This window comes from Ischnura elegans, chromosome 4 (genome assembly GCF_921293095.1).
Source record: "Ischnura elegans chromosome 4, ioIscEleg1.1, whole genome shotgun sequence".
Classification (NCBI taxonomy): Eukaryota; Metazoa; Arthropoda; class Insecta; order Odonata; family Coenagrionidae; genus Ischnura; species Ischnura elegans.
The window spans coordinates 25,911,920-25,938,208 of NC_060249.1; the positions used below are offsets into that span (position 1 = coordinate 25,911,920).

At 37.0% G+C, this 26,289-nt stretch overlaps 1 protein-coding gene across 1 annotated transcript in view; it reads right to left on the reverse strand.

Annotated features, from left to right (window-relative positions):
- Positions 1-9,084: 9,084 nt before the first annotated feature.
- LOC124157326 overlaps positions 9,085-26,289 on the reverse strand; it is a 104,122-nt gene continuing 86,917 nt past the window's right edge. The window contains exons 5-6 of the mRNA XM_046531960.1: positions 11,997-12,159; positions 9,085-9,225 (exon numbers count right to left, since the gene is read on the reverse strand). Coding sequence (XP_046387916.1) covers positions 9,085-9,225; positions 11,997-12,159 — 304 coding nt within the window. The remainder of the gene's footprint in view (positions 9,226-11,996; positions 12,160-26,289) is intronic.

The window sequence follows — 26,289 nt, forward strand, 5'->3', positions numbered from 1 at the left end:
TATTATCAGAGGTATATGTTACATGCATAGATTTAAAAAGATGGATCCTCGCCAACAAATTTACAGTGTTAATGAGATTATTATTAAAATATTTTATGCGTACTCTTGTCTTGTATACATGTAGCTCTTTATGTACGATTCTTTCGCCATGTATACAGCTTTTGCCAGCAATTTAACATTATTATCTAACGTTTTTACTTCTTACTATATCATGAATTTCAACTGCCATCACATTCGATTCCCTTACAATAATGTATCAGGTGGACAACTGTACGTCCGCATCTATAGGGCAGTTCATTGGAAAAATTAGCAGTAAATCATTCGAATGGGACATTTATCCATTTCCGCCCAGAAAATCTACTGGCAATTCTGAAGATATTGAGGCATTTCGCTCCTATGATCGTCTTAAGTTTTGAATATTTCAGCTTAACTTTAAAATGTTTTGGTGAAGCATTTACCGAACAGTCTTCTAAAGGTCGCTTTACACTGGGCCATGAAATTGCGCAGGTTAAAACTGCATTAATTTATAAAATGGCGTGGATTTGGGCGAATGCATGAACGAAATTAGAACAGGGGCATTATTTTGCCATCTCACGTCCACGCATTCTCGCATGTGTTCTAACAATTCACCGCTTTAAGGCCGTTTTACACGGTACACGGAATTGCGCAATCTGACGTACGTGCGAAGGCGCAATCAAAATTGCGTCGTGTAAAGCGGTGAATTGCGAGAATGCGTGGATGCGAGACGGCAAAATAGCCCCTGTTCTAATTTCGTTCATGCATTCGCGCAATTCCACGCCATCTCAGAAATTAATGCAGCTCTAACCTGCGCAATTTCGTGCCCCGTGAACGGCCTTTACACGACGCAATTTTGACTGCGCCTTCATACACAGGTCAGATTGTGCAAGTACGTGCCCCGTGTAAAACGGCCTTAAGAAGAAATTCGCCGCAGAGCGACGCTGGGTGATAACGTGTCACGATCGAATGTGATCTATTTTCTTCCAGCAAAAAAAAAGATTAATTCCTTCGGGGCAAGCGTAGTCTTTGGTGAAGGAAAATTAAAGTCATCTTTTCAATGCTCTTCTATTTTTACTTTTATTAAACTTGCATCTTGTTCGCCGACACTAGGCGTCATTAAAATTCCGATTAGCCGCATCTTCAGTATCATCTTCCGTCTCAGCGGAGTGGATTATTTCCACCTACTTCAAAAAATAAACTAATAGATTAGGCTATCAAAATACGAATACATGAAGATGATTCAAAGGCGTCTAATCATACCGTGAATAAAGAGAAATAGAAGTGGGCATCTACGATGAATGTAATATTACCTACGCCGCATAGATACTAAATTAAAAAATATTTCAATAGGCGAATTCATGACAAAAGCATGAAATTTGGTAGGAAACATCGAATGGCGGCGCCAGATTTATTGATTATTACGTCAAACAAGCAGAAGGTTGAAAAAAAGACAAAGGAATGCAAGAAAAGATTTTCGTTTGAAGGTTTTTTAACGTTTTTTACGTTTAAAAAGCTTTAATTTTTGAAAAGTCAAATAGGCTTTGAAGGTTGAGGTTACTCACATTGAATAAAATTCTAACGTCTAAGTACACCTGTGATTTTAACGATTTACGTCATTTAGATACGTTAGACACTGTCTTTACAAAGGAGTTCAGATGGGTTTCTGTGATCCTGATAAATATATTTCCTCTCCTACTGTCCAATTCTGGTTAAAATTGTAGTTTTTTGCCAAAATTTTACCTTCGCGAACGTCCAAGGTTCTGAAACAAAAGATGGTACGTTACTAAGCTACGAAGTTATTCAACATCGTGGAAAGAAACAGGAAAGTATACTAATGGAAGATTTAAGAGATTCAAGATTATGAGAGGAGAAATAGATGAAAGACTAGAGAAGCTTCCCTAATACAATTAAATGCGTTTCAAAAGGGAAAAACAGCCAAACTGCATATATACTGTCACTTTAAAAAATTTTAGGTCAAAGATTATAGCGCTACTTCTACTTCTCAAGGAAAATTTGGTTTCCCTCACTACTTTTTCCTCGTATTTGACTAAGCACCGTAAGTATTTCGTATGTGCGTGAAATTATATGAGCTTAATGGGAGAAGTTATTTCATTATTGCAAATTTATCATTCTGTTTTTCTTTGTGTCGGGTTTAATGACTATTTCGAGTGCATTTAGTGCGTACATACCACATTTTTTACTCTTGGTTTGTATATTGCGAATTATAAGTATTTTATTGACAGTATTTAACACGTTCACTGCGGCGTGCGACACAGTGTCGCGTGGCAAGTTTGTTTCTCCCGGCGGGCGTCGACAGTGCGTCGCTGTTGACTGCTTTACTTTTTTAGTCCCCTTATTGGTTTCGCTTGCAGCGAATTTATTTCCGATGCATTCTCAGCCCTCAGAAAGGTCGACAGATAGTCCCGGTGGTTTCCGTTGTGAGTTTAGAGTTTTTTGTTGCCGGCCAAGATACTCATTTTGTAAGGTGGGTTAATTGGCTCCTGAATTTTTTTTCGGATTTTATTACCGCATATATTCTATTTAGATACATTTCACTAGGTGGACATTAATTTGTATTTAATTTCATCCTTTTTGCCCGTATCGTGTATCATTTTCGTATCTTATAACGTCTTTGCGCTAAATGTTTACAATATTTTTCGTGGAGGTGTTTTTTGGACATCGATACAAAATGTGTCAATGTGGTGTACCCGACCTTCAAAGGCCCGACCTTTTTTGCCAAGGAGAAAAATTAAGTTCAGTGTTTGATCTGATCCCGTCAAGACCAAAGGATATTACCGGCGGTAGTCGTCTTGTTTTTTTTCTTTCCTGCTCAGTCCACTTTTTCAACGGTAAGTTCTCCTTCTTTTCTTATAAATATTTGGTGTGATTTGATAAACTTATATAGGATAACATGATATCTTTTTGCAACGAGTAATAATGAAGTATTATTCTGTATATTTGAACTCATTGAATTAAGGATTCATTACATTGGATTATTTTTCAATGATTTTTTTAGACATGGATCAACCAAAAAATGGCGTCAAACGGCATTTATTTAATTCCTTGAACTTTTATGACGATCCATCTCCCGTTGTTCGTGGCACTTCCTCTGCACTGACGTCGCCTGGACCCTCATCAAGTGGCCCACTGTTCTGATCTACCTTCACCCAAGAAAAAAAATCCCTTGGGCTGGTCAAAAAGCAGTGGACAGACGAGAAGCTACTCGATGCGTTGCAGAATTCTGACAGGGAGGAGGATCTCAATTCTGATTCGGAATCCAGCCCAGTGGAATACACCGATGAAGATGAGGATGATGATGATCATGAAGAAGAGGCAGGTGATGTTGATTTTTTTCCAAATGCAACTCCACCTATTGCCGTAACAACCGTGATGTCAGCTAGCCCACCAGCCATACCATCTCCTAGGAGTCAAGTGTCCCAAAATCACGGTGCAGCTGTTGTAAATGTACCACCAGCTGCAGCAGGGCAACCCTTAATATCCACTTGGTGTCAAAACGCGCATCCTTCCGCACAAATTCGTTTTTCAGGAAATTCTGGGTTGAAAATAATTCCTCAAGGAAATAAACCTCTAGATTATTTTTATTTGTTATTTTCTGATCAAATATTCGATTTAATATTGCAGCAGACAAATTTGCAGGCACAAAATTTGCCATCTAAGAATGTTTCACCTAAAGCACAAGATAAATGGATAGAAAGACATCAGCCGTTATGATTTTGAGGTTTTCTTGGGTTTGCTTTATCTTTCTGATCATATTCATGTACCCAGTTTTGCACATTATTGGATGAAAAATTCGGTATATAACTTTCCTATTTTCCGAAATGCCATGGAGTGCGACAAATTTTTACTTATTCTTAGAACTCTTCACTTTGCGAGAAATCCTCAGCAAGGTGAGCCTAAACCGTCAGACCCACTTTTCAAAATCAACCCATTGGTAGAGTTATTTCATCAAAGAATGTCAGACCTTTATTACCCCTCTAAAGAGTTGAGCATAGATGAGTCAATATTGTTATGGCGGGTATGCCTTTTCTTCAGGCAGTATATCCAGAATAAGAGGCACAAATATGGCATCAAACTATACATGTTGACACAGCCTAATGGTCTCTTATTGAAATTTAGAATATATTGTGGTTCGGCTGATAAGGTAGTAGGTGGATCGGGCCGTGTTGAAAAGGTCGTGAAACACCTTATAAAAGATCACATAGATGTAGGCCATGCAATATATATGGATAACTATTATTTTGGGGTTGGTTTAACAGCTTACTGTCTTTATCGTAAAACATACGTAACAGGAACTTTGAAGGCGAACCGGAAAGGTAACCCATCAGATTTAGTGCAAAAAAAAGTTGAAGCCTGGTAATGTAAAAGCAGCTTACTCTAATAATGGCATCTGTGTTCTCAAATGGCGAGACAAATGTGACGTTCTAATTGTGTCCTCATAGGTTGGCGCCCGTATGTCTGAACACAAATCCCGCTCTGGTAAGGTTACTCAAAAACCTGAGGCTGTCCTAAAATATAACGAGTGTATGGGAGGGGTCGACAGATGTGACCAATTACTAGCATACTACCCCTGTGAAAGAAAAACTCTTCGCTGGTATGCCAAAGTTGGCGTTCACATATTCCATGTTATACTTAACAATGCCTTTATACTGTATAATATTTTCAGCAATAATGAAAAACTGACTCTCTTGCAATTTCGGGATAGTGTGATTCAATCACTGATTTATCAACATCGTCCACCTCCAGAATCATGGGCAGAAGATCCCAAGTCAAAAAACATCCATATGTCGAAAGAAGTTCCCCGGAATGAAAAAAAAAGAAAAATAAGAAAGATGTATCATCTGTAAAAATGTAAATATGCGGATAGAGTCGAGCTATTACTGCGATCTATGTCCCGGCAAACCAGGATTATGTCTTGAAAGCTGTTTTGCACGATTTCATGGCTATTTGACTGTACTGATATTTTTACATATTCCTCTTTGTAAAAAACATCTTACCGATTTGAAATTTATAATTATACATTTGTCTCTTGTAAGAATGTGTTCATAAGGATGGTGAAATAAATATTTATGTTTCGGGAAAGTATACTTGGTTTCAATGTCCAAAAGTAATGGATGGTAAAAATGTGTAATGTTACTGTAAAATTGATTTGGATCTTAACTATATATCTTTAGTTTACAATAAACATAACTTTTTGATCTGACATGAATAAAGAGAGAATCTGACAAAGTAACATTATTTGGAAAATCCAACCGAGGAAATGGGTTTTTTACATTTTACGCTTTTTCAATAATTTATATTTCATGTGCAAATTTTTATTTGGTTGTGTGTGTGCGAGTAACCTAGATAAACTATTTTAAAGCGATACACTGGTGTATTCCTGTTGTTATATGAGATATATTTTGCATGTGCCCAAAAATCTACGCGCTTTTGGCGGTGATCTACGCACACATAATCGTTCGCCACTCTCGAATGGTTGCGCAAGCATAAAAATGACTAGCACTAAAATAATCTATAATTATTGAGCCCGTATACAAATTCTTAGGAAACTGGATAAATACAAAACCTGCCACAAATACAGTATGTCATAGCGAATGTCAACAAGCAGGAATTCCCGTGTATTGCGGGACTGCATAAGCACACCCTATTCTAGGGGCTTTCGTACGGCGGCAGTCGACACTGTCGCAAGTCGTTTTATTTTATAAACAATGTACAAAATGCAAAAAAGTATTTAGATATAGTTTCTATATGTCAAAAAGAGAATATTTAAGAAATAAAACATTTCAGCCATCGGGGAGGCTAAAGAAATTTAGCCCAGCAGTGAATGTGAAGGTTGCCTGGTGGAGAACGTGTGTCATTGCAACATTGAAGTAGATTTCGGGTCCCAGTTGTGAGATTCTAACCTCATTTTTATCAGCTCGTTCTCTCGTTTTGTTATTATTTACAGGTTTCGTATCACCGTTAATCCAATGCCATTGCTTGATGCGCATATAAAATTTAAAGGACCATATAAAATTTTGGTACTGGGTAAGGGCTAACGAATCCTTCCTATGAATGACTACATTTTGAAGGTTAGGGATTTTTAAATGAGAGAAATCCGGCGATATATGGTGGACAAAAACCCGGCGTTGGCCTTAATGAACACATTAAAGAATCCAATTTTCTGAATACAAATACTAGTGGTTAATTGCTATTAACTTTAAATTTACAAATCCTCAAATCAAGAAAATGGTAGAGCATGCGACCAGAAGTGCAGCGTACTTGGCATTCGCCAATTCACACATATTACAAAGTTGCAAAGGAATACACAAGTATAACGTTCCCTTTCCAGGTTTCATAATCCACCCTCTATGGATGGGAACGGCTTCCCTTGAAGGGGAAGAGGCGGTTGTCACAAGTGCGATAAGGATTTGCACACATTCGCAGCACGGGGGTCATTGAACCGTATTTCAATACCCCCTTCGAAACGAAAAGGGAATTATTAATTTAGTTAGCGTGACTTTCTCTCGGTCGATTCCGACTCACCCTCGATTATCATGAAACGCACGGATATGTGTCAATGGGTCTGACGAACAAAAAACCGCGTCGTGTAATTAGAAATGAGCATCCATCACGAGCACTCCGCTAAAAAAAAGGTTCAAGGAAGTTTCCACAATATTATCCTGAAGATGCATTGGATAAATACCACGGAATATGTTTGCCAGAGGACTTATTGGATACAAATGCCACACGAGGATATCGTATGCGGAGCCGAGGACCTGCATGAAAAATAGTTTCTGATAATTCATACATATTTTATAATCCAAATACTAAAATTAATATAGATTTCCTCTAGTATAATTGATGGGTTAGCCGCAAGGAGCTATCTTCTCGTTTCTGCTATGACTTGTAATAATAAAAAATAGTTCATTATGGACTTTCAACGTGAAAACTTTAATTCATCTTTGTGTAATTGATTCAGGAACTATTTTCATGGATTAAAACAAATTCAATCTAATTATTTTTATTGAACTCATTATATTCTCTCTAAAACCTTCTTACCAGTTTTTATAGTGTATCTTCTTCAGATGTTTAAGTTATACATAAAATAGATATTTTGGACTAATATTAGATAAAATTTAAATTTGGAAAGGGCATGCTTTTGCAAACTCAAGACCTCAATATGATATTTCTTGCTGGGGCGGCATATTCGCTTCGGATAATAGGGCGTTAGGTGTAGTTTAAAATAAAATCTTTCATCTCAAATGCATCTAATTATTTCGGTATCACTAAAGAATTGATTTGAATAAATAAATGCCATTAAGGTCTTATTAGACATAGAGATTTATGGAATCGCCAGACAATCAAGCAAAACCTATATCTTGGCTAGCATTGAAGGCTGGAAGATCAAATGAGAACATAGATTAATGGATAGTGTCATTAATTCAGAAGATTCTGGAGAGATGTATATTACTTGAGATAATACTCCAATTAGTTGAAAATTGAGGGGAGGTGCACTAAACGATGGAAGGCCGAAAGAAAATATCAAAAAAATAACAACCGGTTCCTAACTAAATTGATGGATTGAAATGGCCATCAAGCGAAGAGAAGCCAGCAAATGATGAAATGAAAGGATAACGAATTCAAAAATCAGGTAAATAATGAGGACATGCGACCCTTTAGTACATTAAATTAAATAATTAAATTCAGAGCATTTAACTGATACTGGCACGTGCAACGAATGGGCAATTCAAGATTTCAGAAACAAATGTTGCCGTGGAACCCAGAAGGATGGCGACGGAGAGGAATGGCAAGGAAAAGCTGCATACACGGAGTGCAGAAAGAAATGGCTGAAAGAGGGTAGGATGAAGAACTGAGAAAGATTTAGGGGTATGGAGATTGGGAATAGAAAGACACGTCACACTCTGAATAAATACATGAATAGAATAAGGCATTACTGAGACTTGGCACAGACTACGTGGCCGAAACAATGTCAAGCATATCCATAAGCAAACGCCTAACAGAGACAACATATACCTGGTATTTTTTCAAGGAATCTATAGAAAAAATTACCTAAACTATGAGAATAAAATAAATCTTTAGTACCCTAATAGACAAGAATGAGAAAATTGGTAAATCACAAGTGTGAATGTTATGCTGTGTTGATAAACTTTGCTAGAAAAGTGAGACTCAAGATTAAAATCGGTGGGCAAAAACTTGAGCAGGAGGAGCTTTTCAACTATTTGGGCAGCACAATAGAGGAAAACGAATATAGCAGCAAGTACATCAGGAAGAGAATTGGGTTTGCAAAGGAGGCGTTCATGAACAGGAAGGAGCTTATGAGGGAATCGTTGTGTAAGAGTTTAAATAAAAGGTCTAAGAAGTTTGATCTGGAATTTACAGCTTTACGGCGCGGAAAAAGGGACACTTAGAAGGAGGACGAGAGACGAATGTGAAGAGGGTTGGACGGAGATGAGGATGAGCGACGAAGTGCTGGACATGGCTGAGGCAGCTTCGAGATTAGATATAGAGGAGACAGAAAGTATGGATGGAGCGAGTTCTGAGCGGGGAGGGGATGTTGAAAACAGTATTGGAGGATAGATTGTTGGGGAAACGAGGGAGACGAAGGAAGAGAATACAATTTTTTACCGGCCTCGGTGGCGGCGGGGTAAAGTCCTCGCCTGCCAAACAAGAGGTCGCGGATTCGAGTCCCGCCTGGGTAGATTTCCCATATCCAGGGTAAGGTTGTTTTTGTACGTGCACTTGTTAAAAAAATTGTTGAATACCCCGATATAAAATGGCCGATAGGAGCTGTATTCGATGGATTGAGAGTAAAAGAAAAATAAATAAATAAATAATGAAATGAAAGGGAGTAACTCATATTGTGAATTAAATATGGAAGTCCAGGAAGGGAGGGGAGGCTGGCAGAACACTTTTTTAATACTCCATGGAAACATACTTCAATCGGTAGAATAATAATGATGCACTATAATGAAAAAGAAGAGGACCAACGAAGCGTGGTGAAGGAAAGCGAAGCGAGCGTTTACATGCGCAATGGCAACCAAACCCTTAACCAGCGGGCCTCGCTGCCTGTTCGACAAAGCAGCCAGAGGAGGTAAAGGTGGAGGGGTCAGCAAGAAGGGAGTGCGTTGACACGGTCTGGGGGTTATGTAGGTCATCGACTGGTGAACCCAGGAGGGGTGCTGAGCGCTGTGTGCGCCATTAGAGGGAGCAATCAATGGGAGAAAGGGAGACCTGTTGGAGAGGGCGCGAGTGTGAGGGGCTTAGACACTTTAAATGGAAGGACCATGCAACCAATCGAACAGAACAAAGTTAAAAAGCAAAAAGACCCAACGCGAATCAAAAACAGGAAGCAGAAGATGGCTACTCGTTAGGAAATCGTCTGAAATCGCGAATCTGGGTAAGTCAGTCTAATTTAATATATGAAAAGCTGTAAAATTGCATATGCAATCGATGTAAACAAAATAATTAAATTTTTAAAAACAATCATGATGAAAATCACACCTCCGCAGAAACATATTCTATCAAAAATAATAATTGAACTAATTTTTCAGAAATATGAAATTCTAAATATTTTCACAGCTGCGCTTCCAATTATTAAAATCAGGCTAATGGGAGAAAATAAAATAATAGGATGGCTAAACAGTACAAGTAAAGAGAATTTTACATAACTATAAAATTTTAGTGATTAGTAAAAACATTTAACAATAAAATTGCTCGAACAGCGTTTTAGATTTAAAAAAAAATGAGTAGCGCTTGCGTAAATATATTTATAATATATTAAATAATGACGTTACGCAATCCTTCATATTATTGAGTGTTATGATGGAATTTTAGCGCATATACTGTTTTATATTGACTACTACGGACGAACTCCAGTTTCTAAGAAGCACGGAAATTTGACTATGAATAAAAAATCAATAGGAAACAAAATTAATAGCATTAGTTAATTTCAATCGTGTTCATAACAATAATAATGAGAAAAATAGTATTGTTTTCTATTTTAGAGAAAAAATAATGATTTACTACGTCCAGTACAAGAGTCACCAAACCGGCGATTAAAAAATAAATAGGAAAAAAATGTGAAAATATCAAGACCCCGAGAACTAAAAAAATGGAGAGGAGGTGAAAAATTGATATATATACTGAATTAGCTCGTTCTTAAAAAAAAAGTACTCTACTCCACAATTTCTCTTAGAATATTATCATAAAGCCTCTGGAGCTTCTAGATATACAATAATCAATAGAGTCCCTTCATATGAGGGAAAAATATTCAAATAGCCAAAGGGATCAATTTTACTAGCCATTATACTGCATTGCACGCGAAGCGATTGTAGCGGAGAGGCACTTTATCCGCCTGTTTGGGGATTAATGTCTGAAGGAGGTCGGGGAGTACTTGATATGCAAATGCAGCCGTGACAGTTAGTAAGCGTTGGCCTGGCAACAGCGGTTACACTCATGAGGATAGAGAGAGTCTAAATGGGAAAAAATGTGTCGTCCGAATAGCCACAACTTACTCGAATGAATATATGTACAATATAAATGAATAAGCCTACTATTCTGAAAGGAAACCTTTCCTTACAACGAGTAATAATTTTTCTATTAGAAATACAAATTAGTAAAGTCCTTGCGTCGCGTTTTTTCAATTCTCAGTTTTAGTCCTCAAATTTGAGTGTAAATAAAACATTGTTTATTATTTTTTTACTTCTCTGATTCAATAATATTTTTTATTAAAATAACGTATTCGAAAAGTCCTTTTATCCCGTTGATTCAATTGTCACAGTTGAAATTTTGGTATACATAAAATTTTAAACTAAAATTTAACAACGTTTAAGTTTTTTCGGTTACACAGATTCGTAAATTATAGTCCGTCATAAATTTTGCTTCTGCGAACTTCACATTCTCTTTTATTTTTTAACCCTGTGGGGTGAAATTCGTTTCCCCTACTATGCAGGTCGTTTCTTTTCCAAAAATTCTATGTTTAATTGAGCTTGTCACAACCTCAAGTTCTTCTGCAGATGCATTTGTCTCGTAAGCGAGTCGCCATACTGGCAATCAAACAATTAATAGGAAGAGAAAGCTAAATTCACCAAGAAACCGAGAGTGCTCAAAAAATGGAGAGGAGATCATAAGTTGATATATTTTGAAATTGCTTTATGATATTTTGATATTCTTGCCTTAAAAAAATATTCCACTGGAAAAATTATCTTATAACATCATTTTAAGGCCTTAAGAACCTCTAGATATTCAATAATAATCAATTAGGTTCCATAAGCTTAGGGATGAATTCAAATAGCTACAAGGATCAATATTGGAAGTAATTATACTTCATCATACTTACCATTATATACTGCTATTACACAAGATTTTGAATGTTATTATTATTCTTTCGCCAGCTGATTGTTTCTTTTTTTTAACTGGTACAGATATGTCAAGATACCAAGGCTACGGTAGCCATGTTTCCCTAAATGTAGGAAAATATGCCACCATTCAGGAGAAAAATAGACTTGTATTTCTTGTAAAGCTGATTTAGTTTATGCATTCCATTCAATAAAAATCTGCTAAATACATAAAATATGATACAATCTACTATCTAAGTCTACTATTTAACTGCCTTAACATTGGCCGCTTCATTACCATTCATGTTGATTCAGCGGAGTAGAAGATCGCAAACTAAAGCGCATATCATATAGTTTACCAAGGTCCGATTAATAATTTTGGCTTCTGTCGATATAGCTTCCATTCTCGAGTACGAATATTGTCACCGATGGATTCCTCAATATGTTCGGATCGATATACAAATTGCTAACCTGATAAGTCATGTTTCAAAACCAATAGAAGGGTGATATATTTCAAATTCATCCATCAAGCTTTCCACCTGCATGAAATGGGAAAGAACAAATTATACACACGAGAGGTTCCCGTGCATTTTTCTTCGAGCGCCCAAAAGAGAGTCTTACCCGAACGCCACGCAGCGGCACGTAGGTGAAGCTGTTCGTGTCGGCGGACTGCGCTCGCTGGTCGGCTGGCGTGATTGGTCCCACGACGGGCGCCAGATTCGATTGGTTCCTCCTCGAGTCCATCCACGGAGACGAGTGGTTCCAAGCGATCGGGCTGTCCGGTCTATGTAAAAAAAATATAATGAGGGTGGATGAGAAGCAGTGGAATTACTATATTTTATTATCATTATTTATTACAGTTAGCGTTAGCATTTCTTCCTTTCGACCATTTGAAAAAATCATTTAATGGGTAAAAGTTTATTTGAAAAAAACTACTTGCAATCCGGAGATATCGTTCTCGCTGTAATAAAAGCACCAATCAAATATTTTGCTCATAACGAGATGAAGGAGGCGACCGTTTCGCTGTTATGCTAGTGTTTCGCGAGTTCTTATTTACTCTTTCAACCGTAGAAGCTAAACGATTATATTTAAACACTTTTTAATGATTTAAAGTCGTAGTCAAATACAAAAGGATACAGTATACAAAAATTCAAGTAAAACGATGTATTAAACGATCTTATGGAGCCACGGCAGAATTTCATGCAAATTCTTCAAAAGATTTTTATTTGGAGATCTTATGAGTTCAGCGTTCTACCTTTTTTGTGCCGTTAGCGCAAATAGCAGGGAATTGTATTCAGCAATTCTTCACTTCAGAAGCAGCAATAGTAGTTTTACCAAATATTTCGTCAAATTACTGTAACAAGTGGTACAGCAAACAATTGGAGCTTAATCCTAGTCCTGACCGCCAATTTGGCGGTCAGAGTATAATTTATATGCAGTTTTAAGAATCAAAGAAAGAGGATATTGTTGCAACGTTTAAGTCAATTCACCGCAAACATAGCTGAAGCAATGAGGATGATTTTTACACACGCGTAACATAATTACACATTAGATCTCGGTAATAATCACAACTCAAGCCCACATACTGACGTTCACTTGGAAAAAGCCGGAGTACAACAACTTTTATTGTTTTGCACAAGTTAAACTACTTTGAAAAAAAGGACCCTTGTCCAGAACACCGAAAGAGTTGACTATTCGATCATTAGAGGTATACTGAGGGAAGGTGACGACAACTTCAAAATACATAATTGATTTTAGAGGCTGATACTTTGTGGAACTCCATGATTAAGGAGAAAGAATACCTTTTAACTCCAATGAGAGTATAAAAATCTCAATCTTATATTTTCCGTATAATTAGAAAGTATTACTTTTCCTTTTTTAGCTGCGAAAGCAAGAGAATTGCCGTCCAAGCCTGAGCGGGACAGGTGGGAGAGGCCATCGTAGTAAAGTGAATCATCCGAGCCATTGCTATATTTTTAATTGTTGTTGCTATGTTATGCAGCAAAATATTTTTATTATTACTGATGTTTCTAGTAGCTATATATTTTTATCATTTCGGGGAAGGATGATGTGAAATGGAAGCGGGAATTTTTTTAAAATACGTGAAAATTTGCGAAAAAAAATGCTAAAGTGATCATTTTTAATGCGTTTTTACACAATTTATGGAGACTAATTTCCCCCAAATCAACCTCTTTAGCATAAATATTAATTTTTTTAGGACTTCGCTCCCCTCAAAACCCCTAGAAAAAATTTAAATGCTAAAATAATCCTTTTAATTCCTCCAAATGACCTAAAAGTGATGAAAATTGGAGGGGGGGAGCTCCCCGAAAATGGTGGGTGATGGGAAAAAACGGAGTTTATATTCGGATTAAGGAGGTCATTTTACATAAGAATTAGCAGGAATGGTGTCAGGGCCGATTTTTATGCCGTCCAGTGTTGTCTTCATCAGGCCATCACGTCTCAATATGTGGCCTATGAGGTTATTCCGTCTTCTTGTTGAGGTTTTCAGTGCTTAACTTAGATAAAATGCATATAATTGCTTCATGCATAAAATTTAGCATGAATGTAATAAGATTTCACAAAACTGAAACCGTTTCTCATACATGGTATCCAAAACTGAGATCTCTACTAACTGAGACTTAAAATACATTTTTCTATTATTTCTCAATTATTTGGTCCATATTCCGAAGAATAAAGTAAGTAACTTCACTTCACCATTTGTACCTCACGATAACATTTCATATGACTGACCGAGCTTGAAATGTTTTCGATTCGCTTTACTTTTTTTGAGTCTAATTGAGACTACCGGATTTAAATATGTTTTCGTCCTCATAGTTTTTTCGTCACCTTCTGCCTTGATTCCTACACGAAATCACCTGGATACTGGTTGATGCTCATACACCTTCCTCCCTTGTTGATGCTACAAAATTCATATGCCTGCAATGCAGTCGTTTTTGAGGCATAAATAAGGATATGAGTTAGTGCTCACCCTTAAGATCTATGAATGTGAAAACGGATTACTTAGAGAGCATGGCTTTATGAAACACTTAATTTTCTCTATAATCTTTCTCTTCACTTCACTTTACTATGATATGAACCAATTAAAAAGACTTCTTTGTGAATCGCAATTTGTATAAGTTTTCATGAATGAATGATTACATGTTTTTGGTCAATTAAATCTACACAGTCGTCTCCGAGACGTATTTCACAGGAAGGTGATCAAGAGCGACCCAGCAACTTATCCCTTATAGAGAAAATTACCACGGCTCTCTTTTAACAGTCGCAAATAAACAATTATAAGATCGGAGTTATGGGATAGGAGTGAATGTATCCCCTGATCTGACATGAATACAGCTGTGAAGTGAAGGTTGTGGGAAGTAAATTTTGTTCGACTCAGTACAACAGAATCAAGTTCGTATTTTGCAGCCTTTTACTGTCATGTAAATGGAATCAGGCGGATGAATAATATTACTTATATCACTCTTTAGCTGGTAGGTTTGCTTTTTTTATCGCTTATCTCAGCCTTGCGTGCATAACTGTTTTTCAAAGAAAAGTGTAGGAGTAAAGGTCACATTCCCTAATCACGAAAAAAAAATTAAAGACAAAATTTATCTCCTCAAGATTGAATAATAGTTTTTCCGGAAAAATATAACTACCATTTTAAAAACCAATGAACTATAAAGTTTAATCTTCGAACTTTTAAAGTTTTATGAAAGTTCTAAAAAGAAATGAATATTGATAATAAATAAATATTTCCGATTAAAGATATACTCACTTACTTAGACACAAGATTTATACGAACGAAATGAATCATTGGATAAGATTTATCATATTCATTAGATATACTACAGGAAAAATAACAGTTCCATCACTTCTGAAACAAATATGTTGAATATTTTAAAGAAATAATAAAAAATGGTAATTTTTTACATCAAGAATCATAATTACATGCAACGATGAAACTTTTTTTTAATCGATCACAAATTCCTTTTTCGATTAATATATCTAATGCTAGCTTAATGTGGTTCCTATGCGGAAATCCTAAGGAGGTTTTTATTACAGATTAAAAATTTAAAAATATTTTTTCCTCATATTTTATTTAAATAAAACGTTTTTCTTTCATTGGCGGCATCCATTTATGTTAAAAATCAAAATAAAAGTCCACGTGGGCAGTTCAACAATGCTAATAGTTCTATGATCTTACTTTTTCAAGCATTATGAAGCGAGTATTTCGTCTTTTTCAAGCATCCAAAATTATCTGACTTCAATTACCCAATTCATGTGCTACAACATGAGTATTACGTAAGCCTAAGTTGTTTTTATCTCGATTATTTTAGTATACCGAACTTCTGTCAGATTTTTAACACAGGGAAATTTGAATTCTAATTACAATCAACATTTCTCCGATGCTTATTTCAGAATCGCAAACAGAGCCTGAGAGAAAATTCTGATTAGGGAAAAACTTCCACAACCTATAAGCATTTAAATCGACGTCAGTTACTAATATCAGTCAATGAAGGACAATTAAAGGATGATTATTTGAAATATTGATGAAAATGAAATATACTTCATTTTTCGATAGACCTTAATCCCAGGCCGATAACAGCCCGCTTAATTTCCACTATTCCTTCGTATTTCTTCAAACATAAAAATTTTATGCGTGACCTACTGTCAAGGACAGATTCGCAAGCAGAATAAAAGTAATACTTCCTCCGATAGAGCTGGTGAAAAATATACATCTTATTTGACCATTCCCCACCTGAGATTGCACTCTCAGCTCACTATCCATTAGTTTAGAGTGACCCTTTCAACTTTTCATTCACCTTTTATGAATTTGTTTTAGGCTCGATTCACGCACATACAGTTCCATTTGGCACGGAACCAATTCGATTCGTTTTTGTTGGCACCCGATACGTGAACGGTCGTTATATTTTTGGCACCTGATAGGCATCGCATGATATCCATAACGCATGAAACAGCGATCGCTTTCAGAACTATTTATATAAATATTTCCAAGTTTTCCCAGAATAATGAGACAACATACGTGTATTGCTGGCTATAGGTAAAATTCTGACTGTTGTTTCAGTCGAAAATCGGTAACTCAACTTTACACTGAGCAAGTTCCACGTAAGATATTTTCCACGTGCTCCACGAAAGATATTTAAATAGGCTTTGAAACCAAAGTCTATTTAAATGAAAAGTGTTAGTCAAAAGTACATAGGTACTTAAATTGTTTGAGGAGTGTGTTACAATGAATGCAGGTTTACCGCTGAGAAAACCATTCTTCCGAAATAATAACCCCAACGAATAACCTCACGTTCTTAAACTTGGATTCAAGGAAACTAATGACGTGAATCAAACTATACGAATATTTAACCCTTGTCGTTAGTCATAACATCAGAAGGCATCAATCTACTCCTGAACTGGTTAACGTTGCTTATAAATCATACGTAGTATATTTTATAGATTATATATATTATTAGATTAGATTATATATAGAGTTACATTCACATCACTCATTTCTCATCTTACCATCACTCATCTTATTTTGAATCTTAACCATGCTGAAATCATAGGGCTACTTTGGATTACTGAGAGTACAGAGATGATGAGGGTTCTAGGTGAACCCTCTTAAGGATACAACACACCGGGGCCTGGACCCAAGCCCGTGGCTTGATCCGCCCGATCACCCGGGGAGGGGCTGGAGAGGAAGGAAAAAGGATAGAGGCGCCGCCGCGATGGGAGCCCGCCGACGCCTCTGGGAGGGGATAGGAGCGGAAGGAAGGGGACGGGGAAAAACACCTCAACGCTATTCATGGTTCCAGCCAACTACACGCCAACTACCGGGGGAAAGTAGAATCACTGGTCCGGGTATACTTTTGCGCACGGCTCATTCAGAAAAGGTTCTTCTGAGGAGAAGTAGTGTCGTTTGCTTGCTATGGAGAATATTCCGATGACTTTTTCTCCAAGAAAAGGGAAATCTAACAAGAATTGCTCTGTGCCACAGTGTTCTTCCAAGGCCTGTAGGGACACCGTAGTTCGATTTCACGAATTTCCAAAGCCAGGCGATGTTTTCTATCGCAGGAATGATTGGGGTAAGATGGAGAAGGTCGATCGACGGAATTTGTGGATCCACCGGCTGAAAATCGGGAAAAAGGTGACGAAGAGCATGCTGGTGTGTTCTTTGCACTTCATAAAGAACGATTATATATTACCGGGTACGTATACATTTTTCTATTTCACTTTTTTTCTCTTAATTTGTTTCAACGTGGCTGAGATCACGTTGTGAAGTCGATGCGAATGTTAACCTCCTTGTAGTTATCGATGTTTTAATGTGTTCTTTCTCAATAGATTTTCCAGCAAGACATCGATTTTTGAAGAGATGTGTCCTGTCTATGAATTTACCAACATCGTCGATAGAAAAATCTCCAGTTTGAGTACACAGACGGCATGGACGACGAGGAGAGCCAATTAAGGTAGGTATTTCAAAGGAATGTATTATTTAATCTTGTAGTTTTCAGCCGTATATTAAAAATCAAAATTCATTGATTAGCAACCATAGATAAGGCTGAAACTAATGCGAGCATAGGTGGGCCAACTATCTAACTGGGTAGTAACAAGGAAGTGGTTATTAGCTGTTTTGGTTATAGAGTGCTGAACTTGCTATCTTTCTCGTATTTAGTGGTTGTGGTAGTATATTGGGACACTACATAAGTTGTGATTTTTTCGAATGAATTGTGGCTTGGAAGTGCAGCCCTATTTTTTTATAGATGTTTAAAAACGTTGCCGAAAAATAAAAGTGCATACATCATGCAAAAGGTTGCATTATATCAGCGTGATGTGATGCAGCTATTGAAAAAAATGTATATGGATTTGAAATCTTGCAGTCCACCACCATATTTAGATATTTTAGGTTTACAACTAGAGGCATGTAATTTAGATAAATATGGGAACAGTCAATCTTGAGTTATTGCGTGAGTAACACTAGAGAAATTGTTAGAAAAATAACAAATTATGGTATTTATGGTTATTCAAAAATAAAGTTTCCACTAAGGCCATACACTTGGTTGTTTACCTATTGGCCAAATTTCTATGGCATCAACTTATCGGATTGAAAAAATGTCTTCATATATTATATTATCGTTTTATCTCTTATAATTTGGATAAAGATCAGTTTACATATTACTGTAGAGAACTAAATCTTCAGTCGTTTCTTTGGTCCATCTTAGCTAAGTATTACCAAATTCAGTACTGAAATATGGTTAGCATTTCATTTGTCTCACAGTAACAAACTCAGTTCTACTTACAAATGATGATCATTGAAAGCTTTTATTAATTTTATGGAATTTATACTTAAAAGTCCCTAATGCGTCAATTACCTTAAACAATGAGGAAGTGGAACAGGAAATTTTTCGTTTTGGCCTCATCTTTTTAGTTGTCTCAATTGCCCGAATTCATAGAGATTTGGAAAGAGTTTCACTGAGGACATTTGTCATTTACCATTCTTCTGTGAGGGATCTTTTCCGTGTTATTGTTTTTTACCAATGCCAAGTACTGTTTTGAATCATTGTAATCTGGTTATTTTTTATTTAGATCCAAAGTGGAGGGTTTGTGGAGGCAGTTCCTGAGTGTGATGAGGCCGATATCCACCAGATTATTGCGAGCCCCATTGATGAGCCCACTAAAGATTCTTCGATGGAAACTCAAGAGGTTGCAGCTGCTGAGGCCCTGATATCCATTGGAAGTGGAGATGTTAGGGGTGTACAATGTAGTATTGGCACTCAATGTGTGAATGAGACAAGCGATTTTGGGTTCCAGGTAACTAGTGATGACTTTCACTCGACGGTGGCTGACATGATCGTCAGTGAGAGGAACCGATACACGATGACTGGCCTCGATTCCTTTCTGCAATTGGCCAGTTTAGTTACTTTGTTTTCGGAACTTCAGCCTGACAACATGAGGTACTTCTTAAACAACAAGTGCAAAATAATTTTATCGCTCATGAAAATGAAGCTAAACTTATCCTTTGCCGTGCTGGCACATATTTTACACATTGTATGGCAGGATATAATAATTTTTTTCATTCCATGGCTTCATCATGTACTTGTATCACATTCTTCCACATCAAGAGTAATTTTATTTGTTTTTACATTGTTTTGCCTTCCTTAAAAACGGGGATGAATGACATTAGTTCCATGGTGTAACTCGGCTGTTATTGAAGTCTAAATCTAGTTTGAACATTGTAAATCAGCCCAGATAATACCATCGTATATTTGTGGGGAGTTACACCACTTGGACATATTTTACTTATTGTATTGCCCTGTATTATATATTTTTTCATTCTGCCTTCATTTATGTACCAAAAACTTCCATATCAAGTGTATTTTTTGCATTGTTTTGCCTTTCTTATAAAGAAGGATAAATATCATTAATTCCATTTTGCAAACTGGCTGTTATTAAAATCTAAATCTAGTTTGAATATTGTAAATCATCCAAGATATGACTACAACTGTTGGATATTACACATATTTTACTGTTTGTATTGCTTTGTACTATTTTTTTTAATTCCATGGTTTCATAATGTACTTAAACCATCCGCATCAAGTGTACCATGAATGATAATGTTGTCAATGCTAATCATGTCATTTGTGTATTATCTTTGTATACATCTCCCATTTGATGTCTCCGACTTCTTTGGAAATTTATATCGACTGATATAAATTTTGTTATCTTGTTTCATTTAACTCCTTCAAGACCTCAGTTGCTTGCTGTCCATGTCACCAAGGTTACCTCTTTCGCATGTTAGAATGTATTTCTTATGTTCTCTATGTAGCTTACTGTGAATGACATCTTTTCACTCCATACTCCTTTTGAGGGAAGAAGGTACGTATTCCATGCAGGGACAATGGGCGTACATAAAATATATGAATTTCTTTTTATCTGCGCATATTTTCTGAGAAACAGATGCCATTATGGAAAAGCATTGGTCTAACCTTTGGGGGTATAATTGGTCTTAGCAAAAGGGGCTGCTGGTATCTCATGGGTCTGGGGAGGGAGGGGATAAATCCGCCTATGAGTCAGTATGTGGTTGTATTGCTGTCATCTATGATGAATTGATGATTTCATACAGGTAGGTTAGTTCTGTAGATTTTTCAGTGGGCCCAATGTTAATCCTTAATCTAAGTATTTACATGTATAATTGCAGTCATATACGACCAGTGAATTGTTTAGGTAATACTTAACTAACTAATTATCTTTCGGCTTGATTATAGTTTTTGATCGAAGCTGTAACTCCATTTATTTTTTTTATTCGAGGCATAGGATAGAGAATTGAAGGATATGTACCAGAGAAAGAGGTCAGTGTAGCCCAAAGTGGTCGTGGTCTATGGTTAAAACAGCTCCTCTTTAAGGTACCTGACACAAAAGTTTTCTCCATTCAGTTATATCCCAACAAAAACAATTTTAATGTAAGTTTAATTTATTTTGAAATTAGTAAGAAGCTTGAAATTTCTCCTTTATGACTGCTTATTTGTTAAATTTCTTTCCTTCATATTAGCTTTCTTCTCCCATAATTGTATGGAACTCTTGCCACTGACTTGATGGACACTGCAACATCCACAAACTAGTAATAAATGATTGGCATTTTTTGCATTATTATTCATGAATACTAAAGGTTAAATTAATGTAGCATAAAATGATTAACCATTAATAGCTACTAATGTAAGAACAAGAGCCATTATTTTTAATTCACAGCCATTTCCTTGGTGAAGTCCCACAGTGATCACCAAACCCACGTTTAAAACGCTCTCCCCTTCAAAGATATTTCGTTGGCTGCAATTTCCACCCAAATATCGCACAATTTCTTAGTAGGTCACAAAAACTTTGTTACTCATGTTCCCTAGAATACAATTTAGTCCGAAAACGAAGAACGGTACCGATATGCGCAATCGTATCCACAGCAATAAGGAGAATCACGGAGATTGCAATTGAAATGTGTTGTTATTCGCGAGAAGTATACCCGGACTGACGGCCATTTTGGATTATGACGTCAGCGACGACAGCGCCGCTAGTGGTGATTTGGTTTCCGAATAGAAGCGAAAAGGGCCCACTAAATAGCGAAACCAAGCATACGCAATTAATTTTCTACCAATCCTAGTGGATTTTCCTATGAGGAAGAAAAATCCATCGATCGAATCGGTAGATTACTGAGAGTACAGCTCACTCGGGACTGAACATCTAAATCTACATACTACCCCGCAAGCAGCCTCAATAGGTGTGTGGCGAGGGGTGTTTTGACACCAGCCGTCAAAATATAAATGGGAAATGCTGTAACTAAGTTCCACCTAGCATTCATTAGAGTCCTATATTTTGGGCAATGTAAATGTAGACATGTGCTTTTCTTTTGCTGATTTGGTGCTATGTATATGGGGACATGTATTGTATAAAAAATTGTTTTTTGACGAATTTCAAAAAATTTTTGGTACTTATTATTTTGTTTTGTATTTTTGTTTATGTATATTATTGTGTCTTAATATACTTCCTAACTTTATGTTACCACCCGACTTCATGGTCGACTTGTAACTAATTATTTAATAATAATAAGAATTATTTTTAGGGAGAAAACGAATTCCCATAGTATACTTTGTAGTTTATAGATAGAGTACACAAAAACAGGTGGTTGAGAGTGTCTATATTTTGCGGAGGAGACACTTCCTCGTCGATGTCGTGGAAGAGAGCGGTTTCCGATGCAGGAAATAGTACTCAAAACACGAGTATGCAATAAGCACACCCCTTTGGATGACCAATTGTAAAGGGGCGTTGAATAATTGAGAAGCGACGAGCGAATTAAACGGTGCATGTGGGGATGGGGAGACAGGAGTGCGACAAGAGGTTCTTCACCCTTCCGCATCGGGAAGAGTGCGCCGCAATCGATATTCCAAAGTATACTTGTCCACCGGAGTGCAATCGTCTTTTCATGGAGTGGTGGGGTGAGGGGAAGAGCGAATATAAAGCCTGAATCACGAAGCGACACTCGACCCATCGTTTTCTGAATAACATGGCCGCTCCCACCGTCCCTTCCTTCATCGCTTATTCCGTCATTTTTCCGCATTTGCAACAGTCGTTCAATCACAAGTCAAGGTGATGTTCCAATCGCTTTTATCGGCCGTGCGTTCTGATCGGCTGAAAGACCGGTGCCAGCGACGAAAAAAGGAATGTGCTGAAAGATGGAAAGAAAGATGTGATTTCCATCCCTGGAGCGATCGCGGAAAATGATTGCGTGAGGCTGTTATTTTTCCGCTATCATTGGAGCCATCGTTGGAGCCATCGCTCGAAAGGGACGGAAAAAATGATCGTGCGATTCAGGCTAAGGCCAGGGGCGGACTGCTAAGGAAATGAGGGAATTCGGTGGGGATGGCCGAGGGCTTGTAAAATCCACTTGTACTGAACGACTCGTACATCTGTGTATTTTGCAAACTCAACACATTTTTTTTAATGCAGAAATTGAGAAAGAGTGCATGTCTATATTTCAGTTTTGCATAATTACTTCGCATCGAGTGTTTTCTTGTATTATACCCGGCTATTAAATGACATACGTAATCTTAGTAATGAGGAGGTACTAAGAAGGGTGAATTAAGAGATAAGACTTTTAAAACCCTGTGAAGAAGACGGATTATACTAATTGGCCATATTATGAGGCTTGATAGCCTGATGGAAACAATCGTTGAAGGACAAGTGGAAGGGAAGGAAAAGTGAAAGAAAATGAAGGCCATGGGACGTTCCCGAATGAGATACATAGGACAGATTATAAAGGATGAGAAAGAGAAGAGATATGCCACTATGAAAAGGTTATCGGATAGAAGAGAGGAATGGAGACTGCGACTTATGATGATGATGATGATTTAATAACAAATTCTCATCGCTTAAAACGTTTATACAAGACTTTGTGCCCATTTCATATCCCAAAGCCAAGCTATATAGTAGTTTAAACTTGACAATAATTTATATTTTGCTACATCGAATGCTATTAGTTCTATAACTTAAATTGATTTTTCTTATTTTGTAAGAAATGCCCAAATACCTAACGCAAAGTATAGTATTCCTATTAAAACTCATACAAACCACGAATCTACTGCAAGCTAATTCCGCAAAGATGATTTGCATTCGTGTCACAAAGAAAAATAATATATGTGCTATTAAAAGTGAATATACCTAAGGTGCTTAAGCATAATTTTTCAATTACTGAGAGTATACTAAGTTTATCTCCAAACTGTTTTTATCATTAAACTTGAACAGAAAAGCATATTAGCTTGACATGCAAAAAAATCTAACTCTCCTTAAGGTCAACTAGAAGAAACACTCTGCCCACGCGATTCAAGGGGTTCAGTATTTATTTTACGACCTGTGTGACCACCTTGGCTTCTTACTGCTTTATATGCCACTTATCAGGGTTTTTATTGACTCCTAAACCTGTGCAGGTCTCGGTAAAACGACGACTACGACGATTTTCAGCCATTACTCTGTGGTGTCATCACTTCTTCCCTCCCCATCATTACAGAGTGAGAATAGCAGGTTTTACAACGTGCCGTGCTTCTCCGGCAATCGAACGAGATCAAAGGAAATAAAACGAGAGTCCACACGTGTCGCTTGTATCCTTAAGTTTCGGTATTATTCGATTTAGCGATGTGTGAAATGAGCTAAATACTCTATTATATCAGTGTAGTGCAACCTCAGCGAATCTTGAGACTTTTTTTTCATTCTCCTTCATGTGGTGATCCACTGAAACTAAGCATCAGCATTCTCGCGCATAAAAGTCAGAGAGAGCTTAGAGATATTTTACTCAGTATATTTAGCAGATCTCTAATCCATAACCATTCCCCTATTCAATGAACACATTATTTATCTAATAAGCTGAACAATATATCATTCCGAGATAAATTCATGCAGCCAGGAACTACTAAAAAACTCTCGCTATTGAACATCACAAATCAGTCATACGAATGGCAAGTTCGTTTCGTAATCTTCTCCCGAATGTCATAATATATTTTAATACAAAAATATGTACTTTTTCGTCAAAGAACCAAACTTCAAAGGACAAAATTATGAATTGACAGGGGTGGGTAGAAAATAAACATGCCTTTTTCTCATATAGTTAAACTGACTCGCAAAAATAAACTGTAAACATTATTTTCTCTGCGTAAAGAGAAATTTTTCGCTATAACGGAATAGGATACGACGAACCATAATAATACCTTCCATAAATTACCAATTCAACCATACACTTTCTGGCACATAAAATATGACTGTCATAAGCATTAGACAATGCATTATTGTACAGGTTACCTCTACATTTATTATCACGAAAGCCCTCTACTTTCTTTTATGTCTAAATGCTGAAATAATGAAAACAAATGAAATTGATTGGAGTTTTCTACAACTTAAAATGCATTTCCAACTGTTTACTGTTAAAAAAGATCAAATTTCCTTAGGATCGCATCATCAAAAGTCAACAATCCTAAGATTGTATCGACGCAACTGTCCATTCCATTTTCCCATCCGCTAGCCTTTTCATAGTGACGAATTTGCTCTACATTACATTCTATATAACCTGTCATGTGAAACTCATTTGGGGCCGTCCCTTGCCCTTCCTTTTGTCCCTCTTAAGATTGTTTTCATCAGGCCACCACGCTACAACTAAGTTGTCCCGTATTCTGCTTATGGTTTTTTGGAGACTTCTCTTTTCTCCCACTCTTCGTAGCACTTCCTCATTACTTACTTGGTCGATCCATTTTATCTTCATCATTCTTCCTTACCACCACATTTCAAATGTTTCCAATCTTGACTTCTCTGCACCTTCCAACGTCCGAGCCTCACTCCTTAGGGAAGCATGTTCCATAGGCAGCATCTTCTGAATTGTTTCCTCACTTCCATCATTTTATATTCAGCTGTAAGTAGATTCTTCTTTCTGTAGTAAGCCCTCCTCACCAGAGCTATTCTGCAATTTCTTTCTTGTTTCGTCCATCTTTGGTAATTCGTCTTCCTAGGTATCAAAACTGTTTCACCTCTTCAAGCCTTTGTCTTCCTAGTTTAATGTTTGTACCAGCCTCATCTCTTGTGCTGTCTACTAATATGTTAGTCTCATATCGCATTCATTTTATTTACTCAACGTGGACTAATTAAGAATGTTCATTTGCTCTCTCACGTTCTTTCCACTCTCAAGACTTTGTGCCTTTCCTGGCAAACTCTGCCTATAGTCTGGGCGAATAAAATCACTTTAGGTCACGCGTCTGTCTCGAATTTCCCTGTTCAGTAACCTCACTGGCCTACATCATCGCTTAAGAAATCGATCAGTCACGTTTCAATATGCGTTTCCAATAATTTCGAAGACAGCGCCGATAAGTCCAATACCAAGTGATTTCAGCGGCCCATATCGCTTCCTCGTCGTTGTGTTTGGGGAAATGGTCGCAACACGGAAGTAGGCCTTTGGGATTTCGCTATTGATCTCTCCACGTTTCTCATTCCACAATAAATTGATCATTATACTCACAACCTATATATAGCACGCAGTCGACGACAGCTCAAAATAAAACATCCAGTGTAACACGAAGGGTAGTCCTCCGGTCTTTGGAATTTTACGCATCCTAGGTATCATTTCCAGGTATACTGTTTGCAATGCGTGCATTTAATAAAAAAAGAGCTTACAATTAGTATAAATGTGTCATTTCATGCTCCCGAGGGAGTTTATATGATCAAAGTATAGAACTTCGTATAGAAATTTATTTGTGACCGTCATATGAAAAGTACTCCCATTTAGGATCTGATTTTAAAATAACCTTTGCGTGCCAATACGTGGCTAATCGAATTTTATTAAAACAGTTTACTCTGCGATTCCAAGCAAGCTTTTCCTTTTAAACTT